The sequence below is a fragment of the Sciurus vulgaris genome (genome assembly GCF_902686455.1).
Source record: "Sciurus vulgaris genome assembly, chromosome: X".
Taxonomy (NCBI): Eukaryota; Metazoa; Chordata; class Mammalia; order Rodentia; family Sciuridae; genus Sciurus; species Sciurus vulgaris.
The window spans coordinates 17,266,997-17,289,844 of NC_136471.1; the positions used below are offsets into that span (position 1 = coordinate 17,266,997).

The 22,848-nt window shown below is 39.0% G+C and overlaps 1 protein-coding gene across 11 annotated transcripts in view; it reads right to left on the bottom strand.

Annotated features, from left to right (window-relative positions):
* Nucleotides 1–22,848, bottom strand: part of ADGRG4 (adhesion G protein-coupled receptor G4) — a 135,783-nt gene that overhangs the window by 62,989 nt on the left and 49,946 nt on the right. For all 11 annotated transcript variants that reach the window (XR_013761202.1, XR_013761203.1, XR_013761204.1 and 8 more), the window contains one exon: nucleotides 519–6,476. Coding sequence is in view for 8 of the 11 variants with exons in the window: in XM_079124575.1 (XP_078980701.1) it covers nucleotides 519–6,476 (5,958 nt within the window). In the remaining 3 variants the exon portion in view is untranslated. The remainder of the gene's footprint in view (nucleotides 1–518; nucleotides 6,477–22,848) is intronic.

Below are 22,848 nucleotides of genomic sequence, written 5' to 3' on the forward strand. Positions count from 1 at the left end.
AATAGTGTAAGTTTCAGGGACACACAAAATTGGAACAATACGGAAGTCAAATATTCCCTGTTTATGGATAAGTATTCTTAGTCAGCTGGATATGGGATTGGAAAAGGCTAAGACCTGCACATCAGGAATTTAAAGGCAACATAGAATATATTCCAGTGTTTTCTGATGCGTGGTAAACATGGTCAGACCTAGGGCCATACGATCCCCTACTGGGTAGGGGTGAAGTTTCTAGTACGTTCACATTGGCAGAGTCAGCCAGGGCATCAAGAACAAAACATGTGGAAAGAAGGCTTAGAAATGTCATACTGAGTGAAAAGATACATTTGCATTATATCTCAATAAATACAAGAAACATTTCTAGACAATTCTGTTTGGATAAGGTACTAATGTACCCACTATGCCTCTGAAGAATATGAACACTTGCACACCTCTTCATCTCTTCTGCCCTCAGAGAACTAACTTGGGGAACATATACCCATCATGTATTCTGTTAGGGACACATGCATAAAATATAGTACCTTTGGACCCAGCTGAAACTGAGGAAGTCAGTGCTTCTGTAGATACAAAGGAAGATGTGGAGTCCAGCCAGGTTGTCTCAAAAGAGGAAGACATTAGTGAAGGCATTGTTGCTGTAGAGGGATGTGTCATTCCAGTAGCTGTGAATGGAAATGAAGCTCCAGTAGCAGCAGATGTAGCAGTGGTTGTATTTATAAGGTAAACCAGTGTGGGCTTAGGAAGAGTTAAAGTAGAAGATACTGATGCAGCTGGAATTGTGCTCCATGCAGATGTGTTTGTAGGGTTAGGCAGAGGCATGGAACCAATAGATAGGGTGTGGTCAGTTGTAGAACGCCACATACTCATTCCACCAACAGATGGCGGTTGAGACCCAATTCTGAAGTTGGTAGTCACAGTGGCTCTGGAGGATATCCCAGGGGATGTGGAAATGTACATACTATCATCTGTGATTTTTGTAGAAATAGGGAGAGAAGTTGGAGAGCCATTAATGATACTGCCCAGGGTAGGTGTAGGAGTACTTTTTGTGAGTGTGTTGCTTCCAGTAGAAAAGGGCAGTGTTTTAATGTTAATGGGTGGGTATGTTGATATCATGGAAGAATTTGGAAATGTGGATTTTGACACCGCTATTGGGGAGGAAGTTATAATGTGAGGATGATTAGTTATAGTTGCCAGGGGGAAACCTGAAGGAAGACTAGATGAGATCCAAGTCAGCATGGATGAAGTAGTTGCCTTGGAGATTACAGAAGGATTTGGTATTTGTGTGGTTCTAGGCATTACAGATGTGATTGCTTTCTCAAATGTGTGCTTAATATTAGCCAAAGAGGTAGAGATGTCTCTTAAAGATGTTGATAATGAAGAACTCCCAGAAATCGCAAAGGTAGGAAGAAATTCTGATGTGGTAATTGATGTCATTACCATAACATCTTTAGAGACTAGACCAGACTGAGAGGTTGCAAATGTTGACAAAGACCCAGGGACAAGGTGTTGAGTCTCTGTTTCCATCTTTTTGGATGTAGGCACATGAGTAGTGGTGGAAATTTGAAACTGAGAATCTTCAGTTCTGGGTGTCTCCTGGGAAGTTGTAAGCAGAGACTGTGTGTTACTAGATGTAACTGTTCCCAGAACTGGATATTCAACCATTTGGGATGTAAGAGAGACCTCTGAAGTAGAGAACTCAGCATTTGCCTCAGTACCATGAGGTGAATGAAGAAGTGATGTCAAAAAGGGAGTAGTTGTATTGGATGAGGTCCGTGAAGGATATAAAACAGGAGTATTCCCAGATGTAGCTCTTTTTGTTATCTCAGCTGTAAAGGAAATATTTTCTGACAAGGAAGTCATCTTTCCTGTATTTGAGGAAAGGTAAGTGGTGGTGGCTTTTACACTTTTTGTGGGCCCAAGAGTGCTCTTAGAGTCAATCAAAGATGGGGAAACCTGGATATTCAAGGAAGTATGAAGATTATCTGAAGGAGTGGGCAAAAGTGCACTTTCAGAGACAGGAGTTCTGGAATAAGTATTTGTGAGAGCAGTCACTCTACCATTGCTCACAGTATAATGGGAGCTGTTAGCAATCCCAAGTAATATGTCCAGAGTTGTAGCCTCATCTCCTTGTGATGATTGTTGGGTTGTTGACAGTAATGGTGAAAATGTGGTCACTGGAATGGAGGAAATAGCTTCAGAGTTCTTAGAACTAAGTATAGAGAAGGCAGTGGTGCCTACAGCTGAAGGCATTATTCCAGCTGCAATAGTGGTTGGAATGGTTTTCATGGATGGAAAACTTGGCTCTGTTGGAAAGGATGTGGATGTAGGTGTGATCATTTCTGAAGTAGGCCCAGCATATGTCACAGGTATGACCTTCAGTGTAGATGTGCGTGTGGTCATAGCGGTCCTAGGGGTAGTTGAAGACCATATAATAGAGAATGACCCAATTTTTGTGGAATTGTCAAAATAGCCTGCTGCAGGTAAGGAAGCAGAATTATTAACTGCCATAGAGGACATCTCAGACATAGGCCCAGAAGTGACCATGGTGGGATTTTTCCCAAAATCTGAGTGTGTAGTTTTAGAAGACCCGGTCATTGGTATTGTGGGAGTGTCAGAGATATTTTTGAAAGTAAAAGTAGTGACATTAACTGGCATTGAGTACATATGGTAAACGGGAATTGATGTTGTCATGGAAGTTGCCCCAAGAAGTGTTGTAGGTACATTTGGAACAGAAAGGGCTGTGGTGATCCCATCAGTAGACATCATTGTAAAATTGTTATTGGATAGTCCAGTTGTGGAAGGAGACAAAGACTTAGAGAAAGTCTGTATGCTTTCAGAAGTAGAAGAGGCCACTGAAGTCACCTCGGGTTGAGTCTTAAGTGAAGGTAAGTGTGAAAGAGTTGTGTTGATAAGCACAGAATTTGATATTCTGGAAGTTGTGGTATCAACAAGTGAAGTATTCTGGTGATATGAGACAAGGTGAGTTGTAGAAGAGGCATTCACTATCATTTCTGCAGTCCTGGGAGTATATGCTAAAAGGGCACTTGTGCTTCCTTTATCAGGAGATAAAAAAGTGGTTATTGTCAGAGTTTGTGAAGGGAGAATTGTTTTCCCAAAACCAGTAGACATTTCTGAAATGTGAACATCTGCTGTTTTACTTGAAGTCAAGGTAGATGTAGCCTGTGTGCTCCCAGAAGTGGGAAATGAAGCTGAATTCCCATCAGGTGTAGTCCCAAGTTGACTCTCTGAAGGCAAATATGTTCGATGGCTAGAAAGTTTTGTAGTCTCAGAAAATCCTGTATCTGTCATTTCTAAGGATGAAGTACCCTGGGAGTCATAAACAAAAGAATTATTCAAAGGAGATATTTCTGTCACTGCCAAAGTTCCTGGGGTTTTCCCCAGGGAAGTGATAATCTGCCCTTGGTCAGAAGATAAAGTAGAGGTGCCAGTTGCCAATTGTGTAAAGACTGGTGTGTTTACAAGATGTGTGGAAGACTGAGAAATGTGAACATCCACTGAGGTTGTAAGCTTATTGACAGAGGTGTATGAAGACATGTCCTCATCAACAACAGAGGTCTCTGTGGTGCCAGTAGCCAAGCTAAGAGCATTTCCACCACTGCTGAAAGTATATGGAAAGCTAAGAGCATAGGTAGAAGTCTCCTCCACTTGAGATTTGGGTTGAGTTGCTACTGGTGCAGATGTAGTTGTGGCCAAATGAGTAGAGGACACAATTGGTATGTTGTCAGGGGGAGGTTTTGAGCAGACAAGAGGGTGTGTGGATGGAGTTACTGTGTCAGCTGAGGTGGAGGAAAGGGTGGCCCTAGTGTTAGATGTCATAGGAGTGAAGGGTCTCATGGAGACTACAGTTTCTGCCTTGGGTGTCATTGTAGTAGAGATCACTGTGACCCCTGAAGTGGTATCAGTTGAGTCTCTGTGGGTAGGCATGGCATCACTAGTTGTGGAAGCTTTTTGACTTAATTGTGGCATCAATGCTGTGCTCATTGTAGCTGATGACAGGGTTGAAACATCCGAGAGCTCAGATGTGGAGAAATCTCTGGCCAGTGTGGAAGGCTCAGACATGGTCACCTTAGTTGCATCAGACACCACCATAGAGGTGACAGCAGAGACATTAACTGGCAGTGAAATCATATGGGTAACAGGTGTAGGGGTTATTGAGGAATGAGTAGCTGGAGTCTGTGGAGGCAAGATATTAGCAGATGAGAACAAAGCTGTCCTGTCTGTAGGAATAGTGGTGAAACTGGCTTCCAGTATTCTTGTGGTAGAAGCACCCAGGGATTCAGGGACTGTCTGCATTCTCCCATAAGTGGAAGATGGAGCAGAATTCCCCCCAGGTGTCTCTGAAGTCCAATGTGCAGTATAGTTGTGTGTTGAATTAAAGATTTCTGTAACTACGTCGTATAGACTCCTAGGTGTGGTTTTCATCAATTTTGTTGAAAGCCAGCTCCCTCCCACCTCAGTAGTTACAGTTTTATTATCCAATGGGTTAGTCAGATTTTCTATATCAGGAAAAGGGGAAACAGTGACAGAAGCTGTCACCATTTGTGCTGATTCATCTGTCATTTCCAGCATTGTTGAAAATTGAGAAACCTCAGCTACTGCTGCTATCGTTGATTTTCCCTTAAGATGATGGGAAGTTGTTTCTTTTCTTGTCACAGTAACACTGAATTTTTGTGTTGTGACAGACTTTGGTACAGGGGCCGTTGTATCACCAAATGTGCTTGTACCATTTGTTTCAGTTTGTGTAGCCTCAGAAGTGTTTTCCTCAGTAGAAAAATTTAGTTTAATGTCAGCAAGGGTAGATATTATATCTGCTGGTGGAACAACTGTCTCCCTTGGTGTTGAAGGAAGTTCATTTGCACCTACTGTGGACATAGAGTTGGTTTTTAGTTGTAAGGTGGTAAAATTAAACTCAGGAAGTTTAGTTACAGAGGTGGTTCCAGATGTGGTAGAAAAATTAGCAAACTGTGAAGATGTTATTTTGGATAGAGCTGCTGTATATCTAGCTGTAGTAGCATCAGTACTAGTGGTAGTCTTGCTCTCTGTGGAGGCTTCCATTGGGGTGATAACTGTGGATAAATGTTCTGTATTAGTAATATTCTCATATAATGCTGATGTGAAATTTTCATTAGGTACAAATGTAAGTGTGGTGGTTGTATTTGTAGATGTAACCAGGGTCTGTTCTGGCCTAGAAGTCCAAGTGGTAACATTGGTGGAAAATTCATGCACAGTTTCCTCAGTTGTAGATGTGGAACCTGATTCAGATGGCTTGGATGTGGAAAATGATTTAGTAGAAAACAAAGTAAGCATGTGTTCACCAGCTGTGGGTGTATTATGGGTCTGTAGTGGCCCTGTGATTGTTGGGGGGATAGTTTCAACCACTGTAGGTGTAAGTATGATTGCAGGAGTGAAGGCTGTGTTTGAACTCTCAGCATCAACAACTGTCTGTACATTCTGAGTTCCAGTGTTTGGAGAGGAGGTCATGGAATAAAGAGCCATAGAGGAGGTCTCTTTTGAAATGGAGGTAGATATGGCATCCCCCAAGCTGGGTGAAGAAATATTCTGGAAATTTGTAGATGTCCATTTTGTTTCTGATGTTCTTAGGGTAGGCGTGGTCTCAATAGGCATCACAGATTGAACTGTAAATGCTATTTCCATATCAGTTGTTGCCAATGTAGATATTGTTTGATTTCTGGGAAATACAGAATCCATTGGAGTAATTGTGGAGATGAGCAGAGACTCAGATGGGAATGCTGATGCAGTCTCAATGCCCATACTTCTACCTGAAGTCTCTTCTACTGTGGACCATGGTACAGTTCTGGTAGCTGTAGATAAGAGAAATTCTTGTCCAGATGTGGAGAAAGGGAGAGGTGCAATAACTGTAGATTTTTGTTTGGGCCAAGATGTTGTAGACATGGATGCTGACTCAATAATTGAGAATAGAGATGTTGTCTTCATAACAGCTGACTGAGATTCAATTTCTGAAGTTTTTGATGCAACTGCATTCTTGGTAAATCCAGATGTGGAAAGGAAATGAACAGCTGTAGTTGGATGTAAGATCTTAGTAGTCATGGTTTCTGCCATTTTTGTTGTCCTTGTGCTTTTGGAACTTGAGGATTTAGTTAATTTTATGGAATCAGTGGTAGTGCATAGGCATGTACTCTGGGTAGGCTGAGTGATGACTGCAGAAGAAGATAAACCATCTGCTACAAAGGTAGCTGTCTCAGCTATAGATGTCTTTAAATTTGTTGATGTAGTCATTGTTTCTAGAGGTGGAGATGTTTTATTGGAATAGAATAAAGTTGTATAATCAGTTGCAAACATAGGCATGCTTTTAGACATCACTGCAGTTGAATGTTCAGTCTTTTGTGGTCTTAATCCAGTAATTTGGGAAGGGGTTGTCAAGTTTATTTGTTGTGAAAGTGTTGTATTGGTTTCTTCAATTGTCATATTTTCAGAAACAGCTGAAAAACCAGAAAGCAAGTGTTACTTTGGATTCAGTCTTAGAAAATCAGAAACAATTCTTTATGGAAGATATCTGATTTATTTTTAATTTTTAAGAGGAAAAAAATATCACAGATGTAATCACATTACTTATTTCATTTTTCTTAAGATGATGTACACTCACTAATATCACTATATGGTTCTCATAATACCTTGGTTAGGTAACTTACTATTTTACTATGGAAAACATTCATACCATAGTATGTTCATATGGATGCCTGTAAAAGAGAAATACATGCTAAAGTAGCACTGATTAACACAAATTTGGAAAAGGTTCAAAATCCTTGAAAGACATATCTCTCAGAAATCACTGAAGAAGAAATAGGTAATTCTATTGGTTTTATATCTATTAAAGTAATAGAATTATGTACTTGAAAAATCTTCCAAGAAAGATCAACTTTGGATTCAAACGGAAGTAGTTTTAAATCTTGACTCATTACTTGTTTATTACATAACTTTGCAGTAACTTACTTAATGTCTGTGCTTTGTATCCTATTCTGCAATATAAGGACTGTAATAACACCTACCTTATAAAATTGTCATGAGACTTAAGTAAGTTAATGTATGCCAAACATTTAGCATAATACCTGGCACACAGTAAGTTCTCAAAAAATATTTGACCTGACTTTGATTAGGTCAAGTTTTTATCACTCATCTAAACACTGGAGACTGAAAATGTTCTCATCTGGAGTCTCAGGATTAAACTATCTTAACAATGAGATAGATAGATAGATAGATAGATAGATAGATAGATAGATAATAGATAGATAGATCTGTGTATATATTTGTATTGTGTACATTATAAACATACACAAAAATAGAAATGTCAAACATGGTAAAAAGTGTAAACAGAAGTTGTAATATTTTCTTCCTATATTCTAGCATATTGTCTGGTCACCCCATGAAACTGTACACCCTGCTCTGAAGACCATGCAAGCCTAGCTTTTGCCTCCATTCAGGTTAATTAAAGTTAAAAAGAGTTGTGAATACTCTTCTAAGTTCTGTGAGAAATACATAGACTTATAGCATGAGTCCTTCCCTCAAAGAGCTCATATATTATTGAGAAAGTTTTATGGTACTGAAATATTTTTCAAAAGATACCATAAGAAACTGATTGCCAACCGCCAGTGGAGCACCAGCTGCCTGCTGTTGCCTGGAAGTTCAGTGACAGTACCTGCAGGTTTGATTACACGTGGCTGCCGCCATTTTGAGAAAACAGCCAGGCCCCATAGGACCCCTGGGAAGACTGACTGAGCCCCATCTCCAGGATCCCTCAGCCAAACTGATCACTCCCTGCCTCTGGGGCCCTCACATCAACTGCCTGCTCCCTGCCGCCAGGACCCCCAGACCAACTGACTGTGCCCTGTCACCAGGACCCCAGACCAACTGATTGCACATGGCCTCCAGGATCCCACAACCACACCAAACACACCCGACCTCCAGGACCCCTGCCTGACCAACTGCACCCGCCTCCAGGACCTCCAGCTGACCACGTCCACACCCTGAGCTGCAGCTCCCCATTTGCCAACACATTTGGAAGCCAGTGCGGCCATCTTGGATAATCCTGGAAGTGGTACCTCCAATCTTTAGGTGGGGCAAATCCCATCCTGAGACGCCTGCTGGAGGCTTGAAGCTCATTGTCAGGTACCTCTCATGCATCAGGCTACTGAACACTGGGAGGTTTCATTACTATATGACTGTTATACTGTAGATTTTCTTTTTTTCTCCTTATTGAAAAAATTTAAGTTTTTATTTCTTTACTTTTCTTGCTCTCTTTTCCTTTTGTTTACCTGTTCCCTCAGAGTCTCTTTCTCCCTTTTTGCATGCTAACATCTGATTTCTTTTGATTACACTCTCACCCTTTCTATTATCTAGAACTTCTGTATATTCTTTTCTTGTCCCATTAACAGCTACATTCTACATCCCTCTGCATCCTCTTTGTCCTCCATTAGAAATTGCAGACCTTACTGCAAATCTGTTTGTTTTACTGAAGATAATATTTGAACTCATTCTGTTTATTATGACAACATTGTTATTGTCCTCATAGGAGCTATTTGATCTAGGATTGCATAGTGTCTAAATTGGGCACTGCTAATATTGATCTCCCCTTAAAGAAAAATGTTTTGGAAACCTATAGGGCCACTATAAGCCTATAGGGGGAAATCTGCAATACCCCAGATCTGCACTGCTAGAGGGGAAGATACATGAACAACATGAAAAAAGGAGGGAAGAAAATGATCCAAACAAATCTAGATTCTATATTAATAGAATCCAATGACGGTATGTTAGAAGAAATGTCAGAAAAGGACTTCAGATTATACATGATTAAGATGATTCGCAAAGCAAAGGATGAGATAAAGAGAGCAAATGCAGGCAATTAATGTTAACACCAATAAGCTGAAAGAGCAACTACAGGAAGCAAAAGATCATTTCAACAAAGAGATAGAGATTCTCAATAAAAACCAAACGGAAATCCTTGAAATGAAGGAAAAAAACAAATAAAAAACTCAATGGAAAGCATCACCAAAAGATTAGACGACATGGAAGACAGAACCTCAGACAATGAAGACAAAATATTTAATCTTGAAAATAAAGTTTCCCAAACAGAGAAGATGGTAAGAAATCATGAACAGAATCTCCAAGAACTATGGGACATCATGAAAAGACCAAATTTAAGAATTATTGGGATTGAGGAAGGCATGGAGATACAAACCAAAGGAATGAACAACCTATTCAATGAAATAATAGCAGAAAATTTCCCAAACCTGAAGAATGAAATGGAAAATCAAATACAAGAGGCTTACAGAACACCAAATACACAAAATCACAACAGATCCACACCAAGGTACATTATAACGAAAATGCCTAACATTCAAAATAAAGATAGGATTTTGAAGGCCACGAGAGAAAAGCATCAGATTACATATAGGTGGAAACCAATATGGATAGCAGCAGACTTCTCAATCCAGACTCTAAAAGCTAGAAGGGCCTGGAACAACATATTTCAAGCTCTGAAAGAACATGGTTGCCAACCAAGAATCCTATACCCAGCAAAACATACCTTCAGATTTGAAGATGAAAGAAAATCCTTCCATGATAAACAAAAGTTAAAAGAATTTACAAATAGAAAGCCTGCACTACAGAATGTTCTCAACAAAATATTCCATGAGGAGGAAAAGAAAAACAACAATGTAGGTCAGCAAAGGGAGGAACTACCTTAGAGAAAAACCACAAAAAGGAGAAACCAAGCCAAATTAAAAACCAAAAATAGACCCAAATGACTGGGAATACAAATCATATCTCAATAATAACCCTGAACGTTAATGCCTGAACTCATCAATCAAAAGACATAGACTGGCAGAATGGATTAAAAAGAAAGACCCAACAATATGCTGCCTGCAAGAGACTCACCTCATGGAAAAAAACATCCACAGACTAAAGGTGAAAGGATGGGAAAAAACCTACCACGCACATGGACTCAGTAAAAAGCGGGGGTTTCCATCCTTATATCAGATAAAGTGGACTTCAAGCCAAAGTTAGTCAGAAGGGATAAAGAAGGACATTTCATACTGCTTAAGGGAACCATAAATCAGGAAGACTTAACGATAGTAAATATTTATGCCCCAAACAATTGTGCATCCCTGTACATCAAACAAATCCTTCTCAATTTCAGGAATCACATAGACCACAACACAATAATTCTGGGTGACTTTAACACACCGCTGTCACCACTAGATAGATCTTCCAAACAAAATCCAACCAAAGAAACCATAGAACTCAATAACACAATCAATCACCTAGACTTAATAGACATATATAGAATATTTCATTCATCAACGAGCAGATACACTTTCTTCTCAGCAGCACATGGAACTTCCTCGAAAATAGACCATATGTTATGCCACAAAGCAGCCCTTAGGAAATGCAAAAAAATAGAGATACTGGCTTGTGTTCTATCAGATCATAATGGACTGAGAGAAGAAATCAATGACAAAACAAAAAACAGAAATTACTCCAACACCTGGAGACTAAATAATATGCTATTGAATGAAATATGGATAACAGAAAACATCAGGGAGGAGATAAAAAAAATTCTTAGAGGTCAATGAGAATGACGATACAACATATCAAAATCTCTGGGACACTATGAAAGCAGTACTAAGGGGAAACTTCATTGCATGGAGTGCATTCCAGAAAAGAATGAAAAGTCAACAACTAAATGACGTAACATTACAGCTCAAAGCCCTAGAAGAAGAAGAACAGAATAACAGCAAAAGTAGTAGAAGACAAGAAATAATTAAATCAGAGCTGAAATCAATGAAATTGAAACAAAAGAAACAATTCAAAAAATTGACAAAACAAAAAGTTTGTTCTTTGAAAAAGTAAACAAAACAGACAAACTCTTAGCCACACTAACAAAGAGAAGGAGAGAGAAGACTCAAATTACTAAAATACATGATGCAAAAGGAAATATCACAACAGACACCACTGAGATACATAACAAAATGAGAAGCTACTTTGAAAATCTGTATTCCAACAAATGAGAATCTACCGAAGACATTGACAAATTTCTAGCGACATATGCTCCTCCCAGACTGAACCAGGAGGACATACACAATTTAAACCGATCAATATCAAGCAATGAAATAGAAGAAGCCATTAAAAACCTACCATCCAAGAAATGCCCAGGACAAGATGGATTCTCAGCTGAGTTCTACAAGACCTTCAAAGAAGAACTCATTCCAATACTTCTCAAAGTATTCCAGGAAATAGAAAAGGAGGGTACCCTACCAAACTCATTCTATGAAGCTAATATCACCTTCATACCCAAACCAGGAAAAGACACATCAGGAAAAGAAAATTTTAGACCAATATCCTTGATGAATATAGATGCAAAGATCCTTAACAAAATATTGGCAAACCGTATCCAAAAACATATTAAGAAAATTGTGCACCACGATCAAGTGGGGTTCATCCCTGGAATGCAAGGATGGTTTCACATCCATAAATCAATAAACATAATCCATCATGTCAATAGACTTAAGGATAAGAATCATATGGTTATTTAAATTGATGCAGAAAAAGCGTTTGACAAAATACAACACCCCTTCATGCTCAAAACACTAGAAAAAATAGGGATAGTAGGAACATACCTGAACATTGTAAAGGCTATGCTAAGCCCATGGCCAACATCATTCTTAATGGAGAGAAACTGAAACCATTTCCTTTAAAAACGGGAACAAGACAGGGATGTCCTCTTTCACCACTTCTATTCAACATTGTCCTCGAAACTCTAGCCAGAGCAATTAGGCAGACCAAAGAAATTAAAGGGATACGAATAGGAAAAGAGGAACTTAAGCTGTCACTATTTGCGGATGACATGATTCTGTATTTAGAGGATCCAAAAACCTCCTCCAGAAAACTTCTAGACCACATCAATGAATTCAGCAAAATAGCAGGCTATAAAATCAACACACATAAATCTAAAGCATTTTTATACACAAGCAATGAAACATCTGAAAGGGAAATGACAAAAACAACCCCATTTGCAATAGCCCGAAAAAAAATAAAATACTTGGGAATCACTCGAACCAAAGAGGTAAAAGAACTCTACAATGAAAACTACAAAACATTGAAGAAAGAAATTAAGGAAGACCTTAGAAGATGGAAAGATCTCCCATGTTCTTGGATACACAGAATTAATATTGTCAAAATGGCCATACTACCAAAAGTGCTATTCAGATTCAATGCAATTCCAATTAAAATCCCAATGACGTACCTTACAGAAATAGAGCAAGCAATCACAAAATTCATCTGGAAGAATAAGAAACCCAGAATAGCTAAAGCAATTCTTAGCAGGAAGAATGAAACAGGGGGTATTGCAATACCAGAACTTCAACTATACTACAAAGCAATAGTAACAAAAACAGAATGGTATTGTCACCAAAATAGACAGGTAGATCAATGGTACAGAATAGAGGACATGGACACAAACCCAAATAAATACAATTCTCTCATACTAGACAAAGGTGCCAAAAATATGCAATGGAGAAAAGATAACCTCTTCAACAAATGGTGCTGGGAAAACTGGAAATCCATATGCAACAGAATGAAACTAAACCCATATCTCTCACCATGCACGAAACTCAACTCACAATGGATCAAGGACCTTGAAATCAGACCAGAGATCCTGCATCTTACAGAAGAAAAAGTAGGTCCAAATCTTCGACTTGTTGGCTTAGGATCAGACTTCCTTAACAGGACTCCCATAGCACAAGAAATAAAAGCAAGAATCAATAACTGGGATAGATTCAAACTAAACAGCTTTCTCTCAGCAAAGGAAACTATCAGCAGTGCGAAGACAGAGCCTACAGAGTGGGAGAATATCTTTGCCAATCATACTTCAGATAGAGCACTAATCTCCAGAATATATAAAGAACTCAAAAAACTCTACATGAAGAATACAAATAACCCAATCAACAAATGGGCTAAGGATATGAACACACACTTCACAGAAGAAGATCTATAAGCAATCAACAAACATACGAAAAAATGTTCACCATTTTTAGTAATGAGAAATGCAAATCAAAACTACACTAAAATTCCATCTCACCCCAATTAGAATGGCAATTATCAAGAATACAAGCAACAATAGGTGTTGGAGAGGATGTGGGCGAAAAGGTCCACTCATACATTGCTGGTGGGGCTGCAAATTATTGCCACCACTCTAGAAAGCAGTGTGGAGATTCCTTAGAAAACTTGGAATGGACCTACCATTTGACCCAGCTATCCCACTCCTCGGCCTATACCCAAAGGACTTAAAATCAGCATACTACAGAGATATAGCCACATCAATGTTCATAGCTGTTCAATTCATAATAGCCAGACAATGGAACCAACCTAGATGCCCTTCAATTGATGAATGGAAAAAGAAACTGTGGTATATATATACAATGGAATATTACTCAGCTATAAAGAAGAATAAAATTATGGCATTTGCAGGCAAATGGATGAAATTGGAGAATATCATGTTAAGTGAGATAAGCCAATCTCAAAAATCCAAAAGAGGAATGATCTCACTGATAAGCGGATGATGACACTTAATGGGGGGTGGGAGGAGGACAAGAATGGAGGAAGGAGGGACTGTATAGAGGGAAAAGAGAGGTGGGAGGGGCAAGGAGGGGAGGAAAAAAATAACGGAATGAATCAAACATCATTACTCTATGTAAATTTATGAATATGCAAATGGTATGCTGTTACTCCATGTACAAACAGAAACAACATGTATCCCATCTGTTTACAATAAAAAAAATTTTAAAAAAATAAATAAATGTCCTTAAACAGAAACACATATGAAACAATGTTATGTATCCATCAGTGGCTCCCAGGGGCAGTGATTCAGTATTCAGTAATTCAGTGTTTGGGGTGATTTTATAGAACTAGCACATGAAAATCACTGTATTACTAAAGTTAAATAAAAAATGTGCTCTTTAAAAAAAAAAAAAGAAAAAAGAAAAAAAATTATAAATGAAAATACTTCAGCCAGGTACAATGGCACACTCCTGTAATTCCAGCAGCTTAGGAGGCTGAGTCAGGAGGATTGTGAGTTCAAAGACAGCCATAGCAATTTAGCAAGGCACTAAGCAACCCAATGAGACCCTCTCTGTAAATAAAATACAAAATAGGACTGGAGATGAAGCTCAGTGGTTAAGTGCCCCTGGGTTCAATTCCTGATTCTTCCCCCCAAAAAAGAAAGAAAATACTTCTTCTTACATTGCTCCATTTTAACCTGAAGACTGGATTTGTATTTTTCAGAAAACCTCCCATTGAATCTTTTAGATGCAAAGTTTTTTCCTCCAGAGGGACTGCTGTATCAAATTTTTCCTCTAAAGTAATTGCTAATAAAAATTTAAATCTTCATTCATGAAAATCACAGAATTTTAGAACCAAGTCTTGGGGATTGTTTTCAATTTCTTCATTTAAAGATGAGGTGCACAGAGGTCTAATGTTGAGAAGATAAGATTTTCACAGATAAAATATTTAGAGGAGCAATAAGACAGTATGGCAATGCCTCAATTATTTAGCACCCATAAATGCATGCCCTCAATTTACATGGAACCACCAAGGAGGAAAAAAACAAAAAGATTCTACCTGATACAATCAAGGAGAAACAAAGTTCCATACTAAAGGCCAAATTCTTCAAATGCTGAACATTACAAAATACAGCAATCATCTAAAATATCTTGTAAGACATAAACTTTAGAGGACAGTATCACATTGCTAAATTGAATCATTAAGGCAAACATGCTATCCCAGGCATTGAAACCCAATGGTGATCCCAAATTAGGACCATTCCCTGAAAGAGTATCTGCTTTAAAGAATCATTCATATGCCAAATAAAGACGATCCAATCAAACATCAGCAACTTTTTAGAATCAGGACCCATAGGAATTAAAGAATCTTTCAAACCTAAGTCTAGTAATTCATTACAATGGGTTAGAAAACATGTTAAAGATGATTAGTGTCTAACGTAGGCTGATAGTGAATAGAAACTTCTTTGATTATTTATTGGTATCCTTTTTGTCTTAATCTACATGTACTTTTATTTTTCTCAAATTCAGTAGCTCAGACTTTTGGCACACTCATCATTTATAATGAATGAAGTTCACTATACTTCTGCTTCACCAATCTTTCCCTCTTCTCCATATGTGGTATAGGTTTTTTGTTATGGTGCCTAAATGTTATACTTATCTCAATTGAATATAATTCCTGTCCTGGTCAGAAAAGAAAATGTTATAAGTTATAAATGATTGAGGTAGATACAATGCTAAACATATCATCTCTGTCATTTTTCTCTACCCTATTCATCTACACACACACACACACACACACTATTGCCCAAGAAGTGATATTAAAAGCAAACAGAGACTTCTCAAATAAACAAGATGACATAGGTCCACTTTTCCATTTCTCTTCCAAGTAAGAATAACTATAAATCCTGGAAATGGTATGAGAGACAATCAAATACCTATGAATGATACTATGATTAAAGCAAACTGACTTGGAACCACAAGACTAGTGGAATGATTTAATAGTGGACATCTTGCCTACCCCAACCCAGTATAAAAAGGCAACCCAGGTCTTGCATTTCCCAATCTTTAACATAGCAGCAGAAGATAGTCCAAGTAGGCTTATCCCTTTCTAGATCAAACAAGAGTTCATCTGACAACATGAAGCAAGACTGACACCACCAGCAATGGCAACTAATTGGGATCCTTGCTAACAATAAGCAGCCAGCCAAAGCCCTTTCCATCCCTGCCAGACCTAGATAACCTCTGCCTACCAAAACACACTGGCCGTACAAAACCTGATCTGGAAAGACTGTTTGCTCCTTTCTTCCCAAGAGTCTCCTCAGCCACTCAGAAATACTAAGTCAGGCAGGCTTAAGAGGAAAAAAGGAGCCAGTAACAGCAAGTGGCCTGACCCAGGGAGCCTCTTTGAACCTGCAGCCTAAGATAACTCTTTTTTTTTTTTTAATTCGGGATTGTTGAACCCAGGGGCACTTAGTTATTGAGCCACATTCCCAGCCCTTTTTAAATTCTTAGACAAGATCTCTCTAAGTCACTTAGAGCCTCACTAAGTTGCTGAGATTGGCCTCAAACTTGTGATCCTCCTACCTCAGACTTCTGAGTCACTGGGATTACAGGTGTGCACCACCATGCCCTTCTCTCCCTCACCCAGAGATATGAGTGCAGCCAGAGAGTATGACAAAAGGTACCCAAAATTCTTCTTTCCTGCCCAGAGACACAAAGTATGCTAAGGAATATCATCAGGGGGTCCAACCATGTTCCTCCTTCCCTGTGACAAATCTGGAGGCATGGCCTGGGGAAATATCTTTTACTCCCTACCCAGGCAGCAGTAGCTTTGTAGCCTCAGATACCTGATTAATCAAGAAAGACAAAATAACAGCACAAAGCCTCTAAAAATTAATCTGTATTTGGAAGCACATCACACAAAAGTGGGCCAAGACTTGTGTGTTAAATGTAAACAGGATGACTATCTGCTGAAATGAAAATTTAAAATAAGACCCAGAATATCCTAATGTAATTGGCAAATTGTCCACAATACAGTTTTAAAAGTCATCTATCATACCAAGAACCAAGAAAAATACAATTTGAATGAGAAATGATAATCAACTCATGATAACACCAAGATGAATCAGATATTGGAATTATCTGACAAGAATTTTAAAGCAACCACCATAAAAGTAATTATAAAAGCAAATACAAATTCTCTTGAAATGAAAAAATAAGCTCATAATAAAAATAGAAGTGATAAAGAACTAAATGAAAACTATAGAGCTGAAAACATAATAACAGTTCTAAAACCTCAAGGATGGGCTCAATAGCAGATTGGAGATGACAGTAGTTAATAAACTTGAAAAGAGAACAATAGAATTTACCCAACTGAAACAACAGAAAAAAGATTGAAAAAAATGTACGGATCCTTAAGGACATGTGGGACAGTAACAAAATATCAGTATTCTTACAGAATTTCTAAAAGAAGAGGATAAAGACAATGGGACTAAACATGTATTAAAAGAAATAAAGGCTTAAAGTATCCTAAAAATGACAAAAGACACAAACCTACAAATTCAGGATCCTCAAACAAATAAACCCAAAGAAATCCATGTCTAACATCATAATTAAACTTTTGAAAACTAAATGACAAAGAAAATCTTGAAAATATCCAAAGGGTAATGACATATACAAGGGAGCAACAGTTTAAATGACAGCAGATTTCTCATCTGGAAACCACAGGCCAGAGGAAGTATCATGACATTTTTCAAATGCTGACAGAAAAGAATTGTTATCTGTGAATTCTATGTCCAGCAAAGCTATCTTTGAGTAATGAAGTGGAAATAAGAACATTTTTAGATGAAATAAAACTAAAATAATTGGTCACTAGCATGCCTACCTTTAGCAGGTTAACTAAAGGGAGTACTTCAAATAGGAAGAAAATTATTATTATTTTTTATTTGTTCTAATTAGTTATACATGACAGTAGAATGCACTTTGACACTTCATATGTAAATGGAGTATAACTTCTCATTTTTCTAGTTGTACATGATGTAGAATCACACCAGTCATGACCCAGCTATCCCACTCCTTGGTTTACATCCAAAGGACTTAAAATCAGCATTCTACATTGATGCAGCCACATCAATTTTTATAGCACCTCAACTCACAATAGCTAAACTGTGGAACCAACCTTGGTGTCCTTCAACAGATGAATGGATAAAGAAAATGTGGTATATATATATACAATGAAATATTATTCAACCTTAAAGAAGGATAAAATTATGGTATTTGCCAGTAAATGGATGGAGCTAAAGGAAATTATTTTTAAAAAGGAAAGTTGGAGCATCAGGAAGAAAGAACAAGCAATCAACAGAGCATAAATATGGGTACATACAATGGACTATTCTTTCCTTCATGAGATTTATAAGTCATATTTGATGATTAAGAGAAAAATTGTAGCACTATCTGTTACTCAAGACAGTAAAAATTAAGTAAAAAAGTTAAGGGACAAAAACGGAAGAAAGGTTTCCATACTTCACTCAAAGTGGTAAAATATTAATACCAGTAGACTTGTGATGTCACATATTTATATTGAAATACCAAGAGCAACCATAAGAAGACTAAACAAAGAGATAAACACAAAGCATTAAACTAAATCAAGATGAAATTCTAACATACATTCACGTAGTCTGCAGGTTGCTTTTTACCAAAAAAAATGCACTTCAGATATAGGTAGATTGAAAGTAAAAAGGATGGGAAAGTATATATCATGCCAACAGTCAGTTTAATAAAAGCAAAAGTGACTGTATGAATATTCAGTAGAGTACGGAACAAAGAAAATTACTTGAGTCATCAGTTTTTTACAATAAAAGGATTGAGCCACCAGGAAGACAATGATATTACATGCATACACACTCAATCAGCAGAGCAAAACATATATGCCAAAAGGAGAAGTGAATAGAACCATGATTATAGCTTCAAACTTCAACAACCCTCTATCAGCACCTAATAGAGCTACAAAACAGAAAATCAGTCAGTATATAGAAGTTCTGAAAAACAATCAATGGAATTTAGCTGACATTTATAGAACACTCCACCCAACAATAGCAGAATACATATTTTTTGAAGCACCCATAGAACATTCACCAACATAGACCATATACTGAGCCATAAAACAGACTCCAACAAATTTTTAATAATTATAAGATTGTTTCCTCTTATCATTGTGGAATCAAACTACAAATTAATTTCAGAAAGACCATAGGAAAAATTTTAGTCAAAATTCCACATAATCCTCAAATTGAAGGAGGCATCTCCAAGAAATTTTTTAATTGAATGGAATGAAAATAAAATACAACATAACAATTTTTTTTCAGACACAACTAAAGCAGCATTGAGAAGGAAATGTATAGCACCAAATGCAGGTAACAGAAAGAAGTCTCAAAATGATCCAGATTGCCACTTCAAGTACCTAGGGAAAAAACAGAGGAAGATAAATCCAAAGTGGGCAAAAGGAAATATATAATAAAACCATTAAAATAGTTTAAAAATTGAAATTGAAAATAGTTTTAAAAAGAACAAAAGAAAAATTCATGGAGTAAAGCTGACTCTTCTAAAAAGTCAATAAAACTGAAAAATCTCCAGCAAGGCTAATAAAGGTGAAAAAGGGAAAAGTTACAAAACACTAATATCAGGAATGAAATGGGATAGTACTACACATTCCTTAGCCATTAAAAACATAATAAGGCAATAACAGCACAACCATTAAAGATATTGAACTAGTAATTAAAAGTTCTAGAAGAAGAAATCTCCAGGCTCAGATGATTTTACCAGCATGTACTATCAAAGAAGAATTAACATTGATTTTATACAACCTCTTCCAGAAAGAGAAGAGAAATAAAAACTTTCAAATGTATTTTATAAAACCAATGTTATCCTAATACTAAAATCACAGATAGTATGGAGAAAAACTTTACAGACTAACATCTCTCCTAAACTTAAAGCAAAAATCCTCAACAAAATATTAATATGCTGAAAGCAGCAATGTATAAAAAGAATCATGCACCATGACTAAGTGGGTCTTACTCCAGATATGCAAGGCTGGTTCAACTTTGGAAAAATCAAAAAATCAGCACAATCCACTATTTTAATAAGCTAAAGAAGAAAATCATGTGCTTATATTAGTTGATGTAGAAAGGGCATTTCACAAAACCCCATATTTATAGGAATAGACTTTTCACCAATAGAGATATAAAGATTGCAAGTAAGCACAGGAAGACAAATTCAAACCCATTTTTTAAGGCAAATTAAAACTACATAACTAAATTCATGATAAAAATCTTTCAGCAAGTTAAGAATAAGGGGAGCTGTGGGGCTAGGGGGACTGGGGTTGTGGGGTGGAGCACTTGCCTAGCACATGTGAGACACTGGGTTCAATCTTCAGCACCATATAAAAATAAATAAATAAGATAAAGATATTGTGTCCATCTACAAAAAAAAAAAAAGAATAAGGGGGATTTATAGACACTTGATAAAATGAATCATCAAGAAACCCACAACAGAGGTTTCAAGATGGCGGCCTAGAGGGTGGCTGCATTTCATGTTGCTCCAGGACTCAAGATTCAAAAGAGGAGATATTGAGAGACTTGGGACCAACTCAAACCAGCCGGGTGAGTCTCCCCCGTTGGGGAGGCATCCCAGATGGGGCGGTCGTCCCGGAACGCAGGGAAATTTGTGAAGTAGAGCTGCCCGGCGACACACCCCTCCCCCCGCTGGAGCAGTGAACTCGGACAACTGGGAGCATCATAGAGGACGCCGCTCAGCACAGCGCTGGGACTCGGAGCAACCACTGGGGCTCCAGACGGCGGCCCAGAGGAGGGACTGGGAGGAAAAAACTGAAAAAACTCTACACCAAGAAGGCAAATAATCCAGTCAACAAATGGGCTAAGGAAATGAATAGACACTTCACAGAAGAAGATCTACAAGCAATCAACAATCATATGGGAGCATCGTAGAGGAGGCTGCTCAGCACAGCGCTGGGACTCGGAGCAACCACTGGGGCTCCGGGCGGTTGCCCAGAGGAGGAGCGGCGAGGAGAGCTGTGTGGACTCAGAACACCGGGGCCTGCCCTGAGGACAAGGAGGAGGAAGAGGAGCATGGCCGCTTGGATTCGGAGTGACTATACCAGAGCTACAGGCAGTTGCCAGAGGAGGAGCTGCGCGGCGAGCTGTTTGGACTCAGACCACTTCTGAACACCGGGGCCTGCCCGGAGGAGTAGGAGGAGGAGGAGGAGGAGCGCGGCGGGCTGTTTGGACTCGCAGTGACTGCATTAGAGCTCCAGGCGGCTGCTCAGAGGAGGAGGCGATTGGTGAGTAGTTTGGACTTAAAGCGACCGCTCCTGAACATAGCGGGGCTGCCTGGAGGAGGAGCGCAGTGGGTTGCTTGGTCTCGAGTGGCCGCACCAGAGCTCCGGGCGGCTGCCCAGAGGAGGCGTGCAGCAGGTCACGTGGATTCAAAGCCACTCAGAGCGACCGCTCCAGAACATCCGGGGGGTTACTTGGAGGAGGAGGAGGAACGGGGCGGGTCACTTCGACTCGGAGTGATTGCCCAGGGTTATGGGCGGTTGGTGGGAGGAGGAGGCACGCAGTGAGTTGCTTGGACTCCTAGTGACCGCACCAGAATACGGGGCAGCTGTCTGGAGGAAGAGGCGTGCGGCGGGTCTCTGGGACTTAGACCTATTGTACGGGGCCCCAGGTGGCTGCTCAGAGGAGGGGCCTCATAGCCAGGCGATTAGGTGCAGAGCAGGGTCCCAGGATCTAGGAGGCTTCTGGGTGGAAGAGCCGCACAGAGACATGCTTAGGGGAGGAGCAAAGGTTCCAGAACTGCGGGCAGATTCCCTGAGGAGGGGCAGCCTAAGGAGATTCATTTGCGAAGGGTGAGGCTCCCAGGCCCAGGAGGTAGGGCCGGCCCCTGGGAACTTTGCAGAGGAAGGCAGCCCAGCCCAGGCGGTAGCTGTAAATTGAGGGGAACCTCTAGGAGGGGAACTGGCCAGTGAGACACCCCCACCAGGTGAGTCTTCCCTGCCGGATGATGTTTCCCCAAAAGGACGGTAAAACCAGAGACACAGGCCCAAACAGGCCTTGCCTCAGCCCACAGCCTAGTTCCCCTTTGAATGACCATTGGTCAACAAGTGGAGGCACCTCTGCCCACTAGCAGGGAATATACATCACCTGGAGGCCACCACTCCTAGAGAAGCAGCGTCCTTGTGGAGAACCGCATTTCAACTTCCTCCAAGACTTCAGCCTACTGAAGGCTAAGTGGGGATATATATAGAAATCTTCAAGGACATTGTAAGTCAATAGAGGAAATCTGCAACATCTCAGCGGTCCACTGATACCTGAACAATATGAGAAAACAAGGAAAGAAAATGCCACAAACAAATCTAGATGTTACATCAATAAAACCGAATGACAGCGTGGCAGAAGAAATGACAGAAAAGGAGTTCAGAATGTACATGATTAAAATGATCAGAGAAGCAAATGATGAGATGAAAGAGCAAATGCACGCACTGAATGATGAGATGAAAGAGCAAATGCAGGCATTGAATGATCGCACCAATCAACAGATAAAAGAGCAAATACAGGAAGCAAAAGATCATTTCAATAAAGAGTTAGAGATATTGAAAAAAAACCAAACAGAAATCCTTGAAATGAAGGAAACAATAAACCAAATTAAGAACTCCATAGAAAGCATATCCAGTAGAATAGAACACCTGGAAGACAGAACCTCAGACATTGAAGACAAAATATTTAACCTTGAAAACAAAGTTGAACAAACAGAGAAGATGGTAAGAAATCATGAACAGAATCTACAAGAACTATGGGATATCATGAAAAGGCCAAATTTAAGAATTATTGGGATTGAGGAAGCCCTAGAGAAACAAACCAAAGGAATGAACAATCTATTCAATGAAATAATATCAGAAAATTTCCCAAATCTGAAGAATGAAATGGAAAATCAAGTTCAAGAGGCTTATAGGACTCCAAATACACAAAATTACAACAGACCCACACCAAGGCACATTATAATGAAAATACCTAACATACAAAATAAAGACAGAATTTTAAAGGTTGTGAGAGAAAAGAACCAAATTACATTCAGGGGGAAACCAATACGGATATCAGCAGATTTTTCAATCCAGACCCTAAAAGCTAGAAGGGCCTGGAACAACATTTTTCAAGCTCTGAAAGAA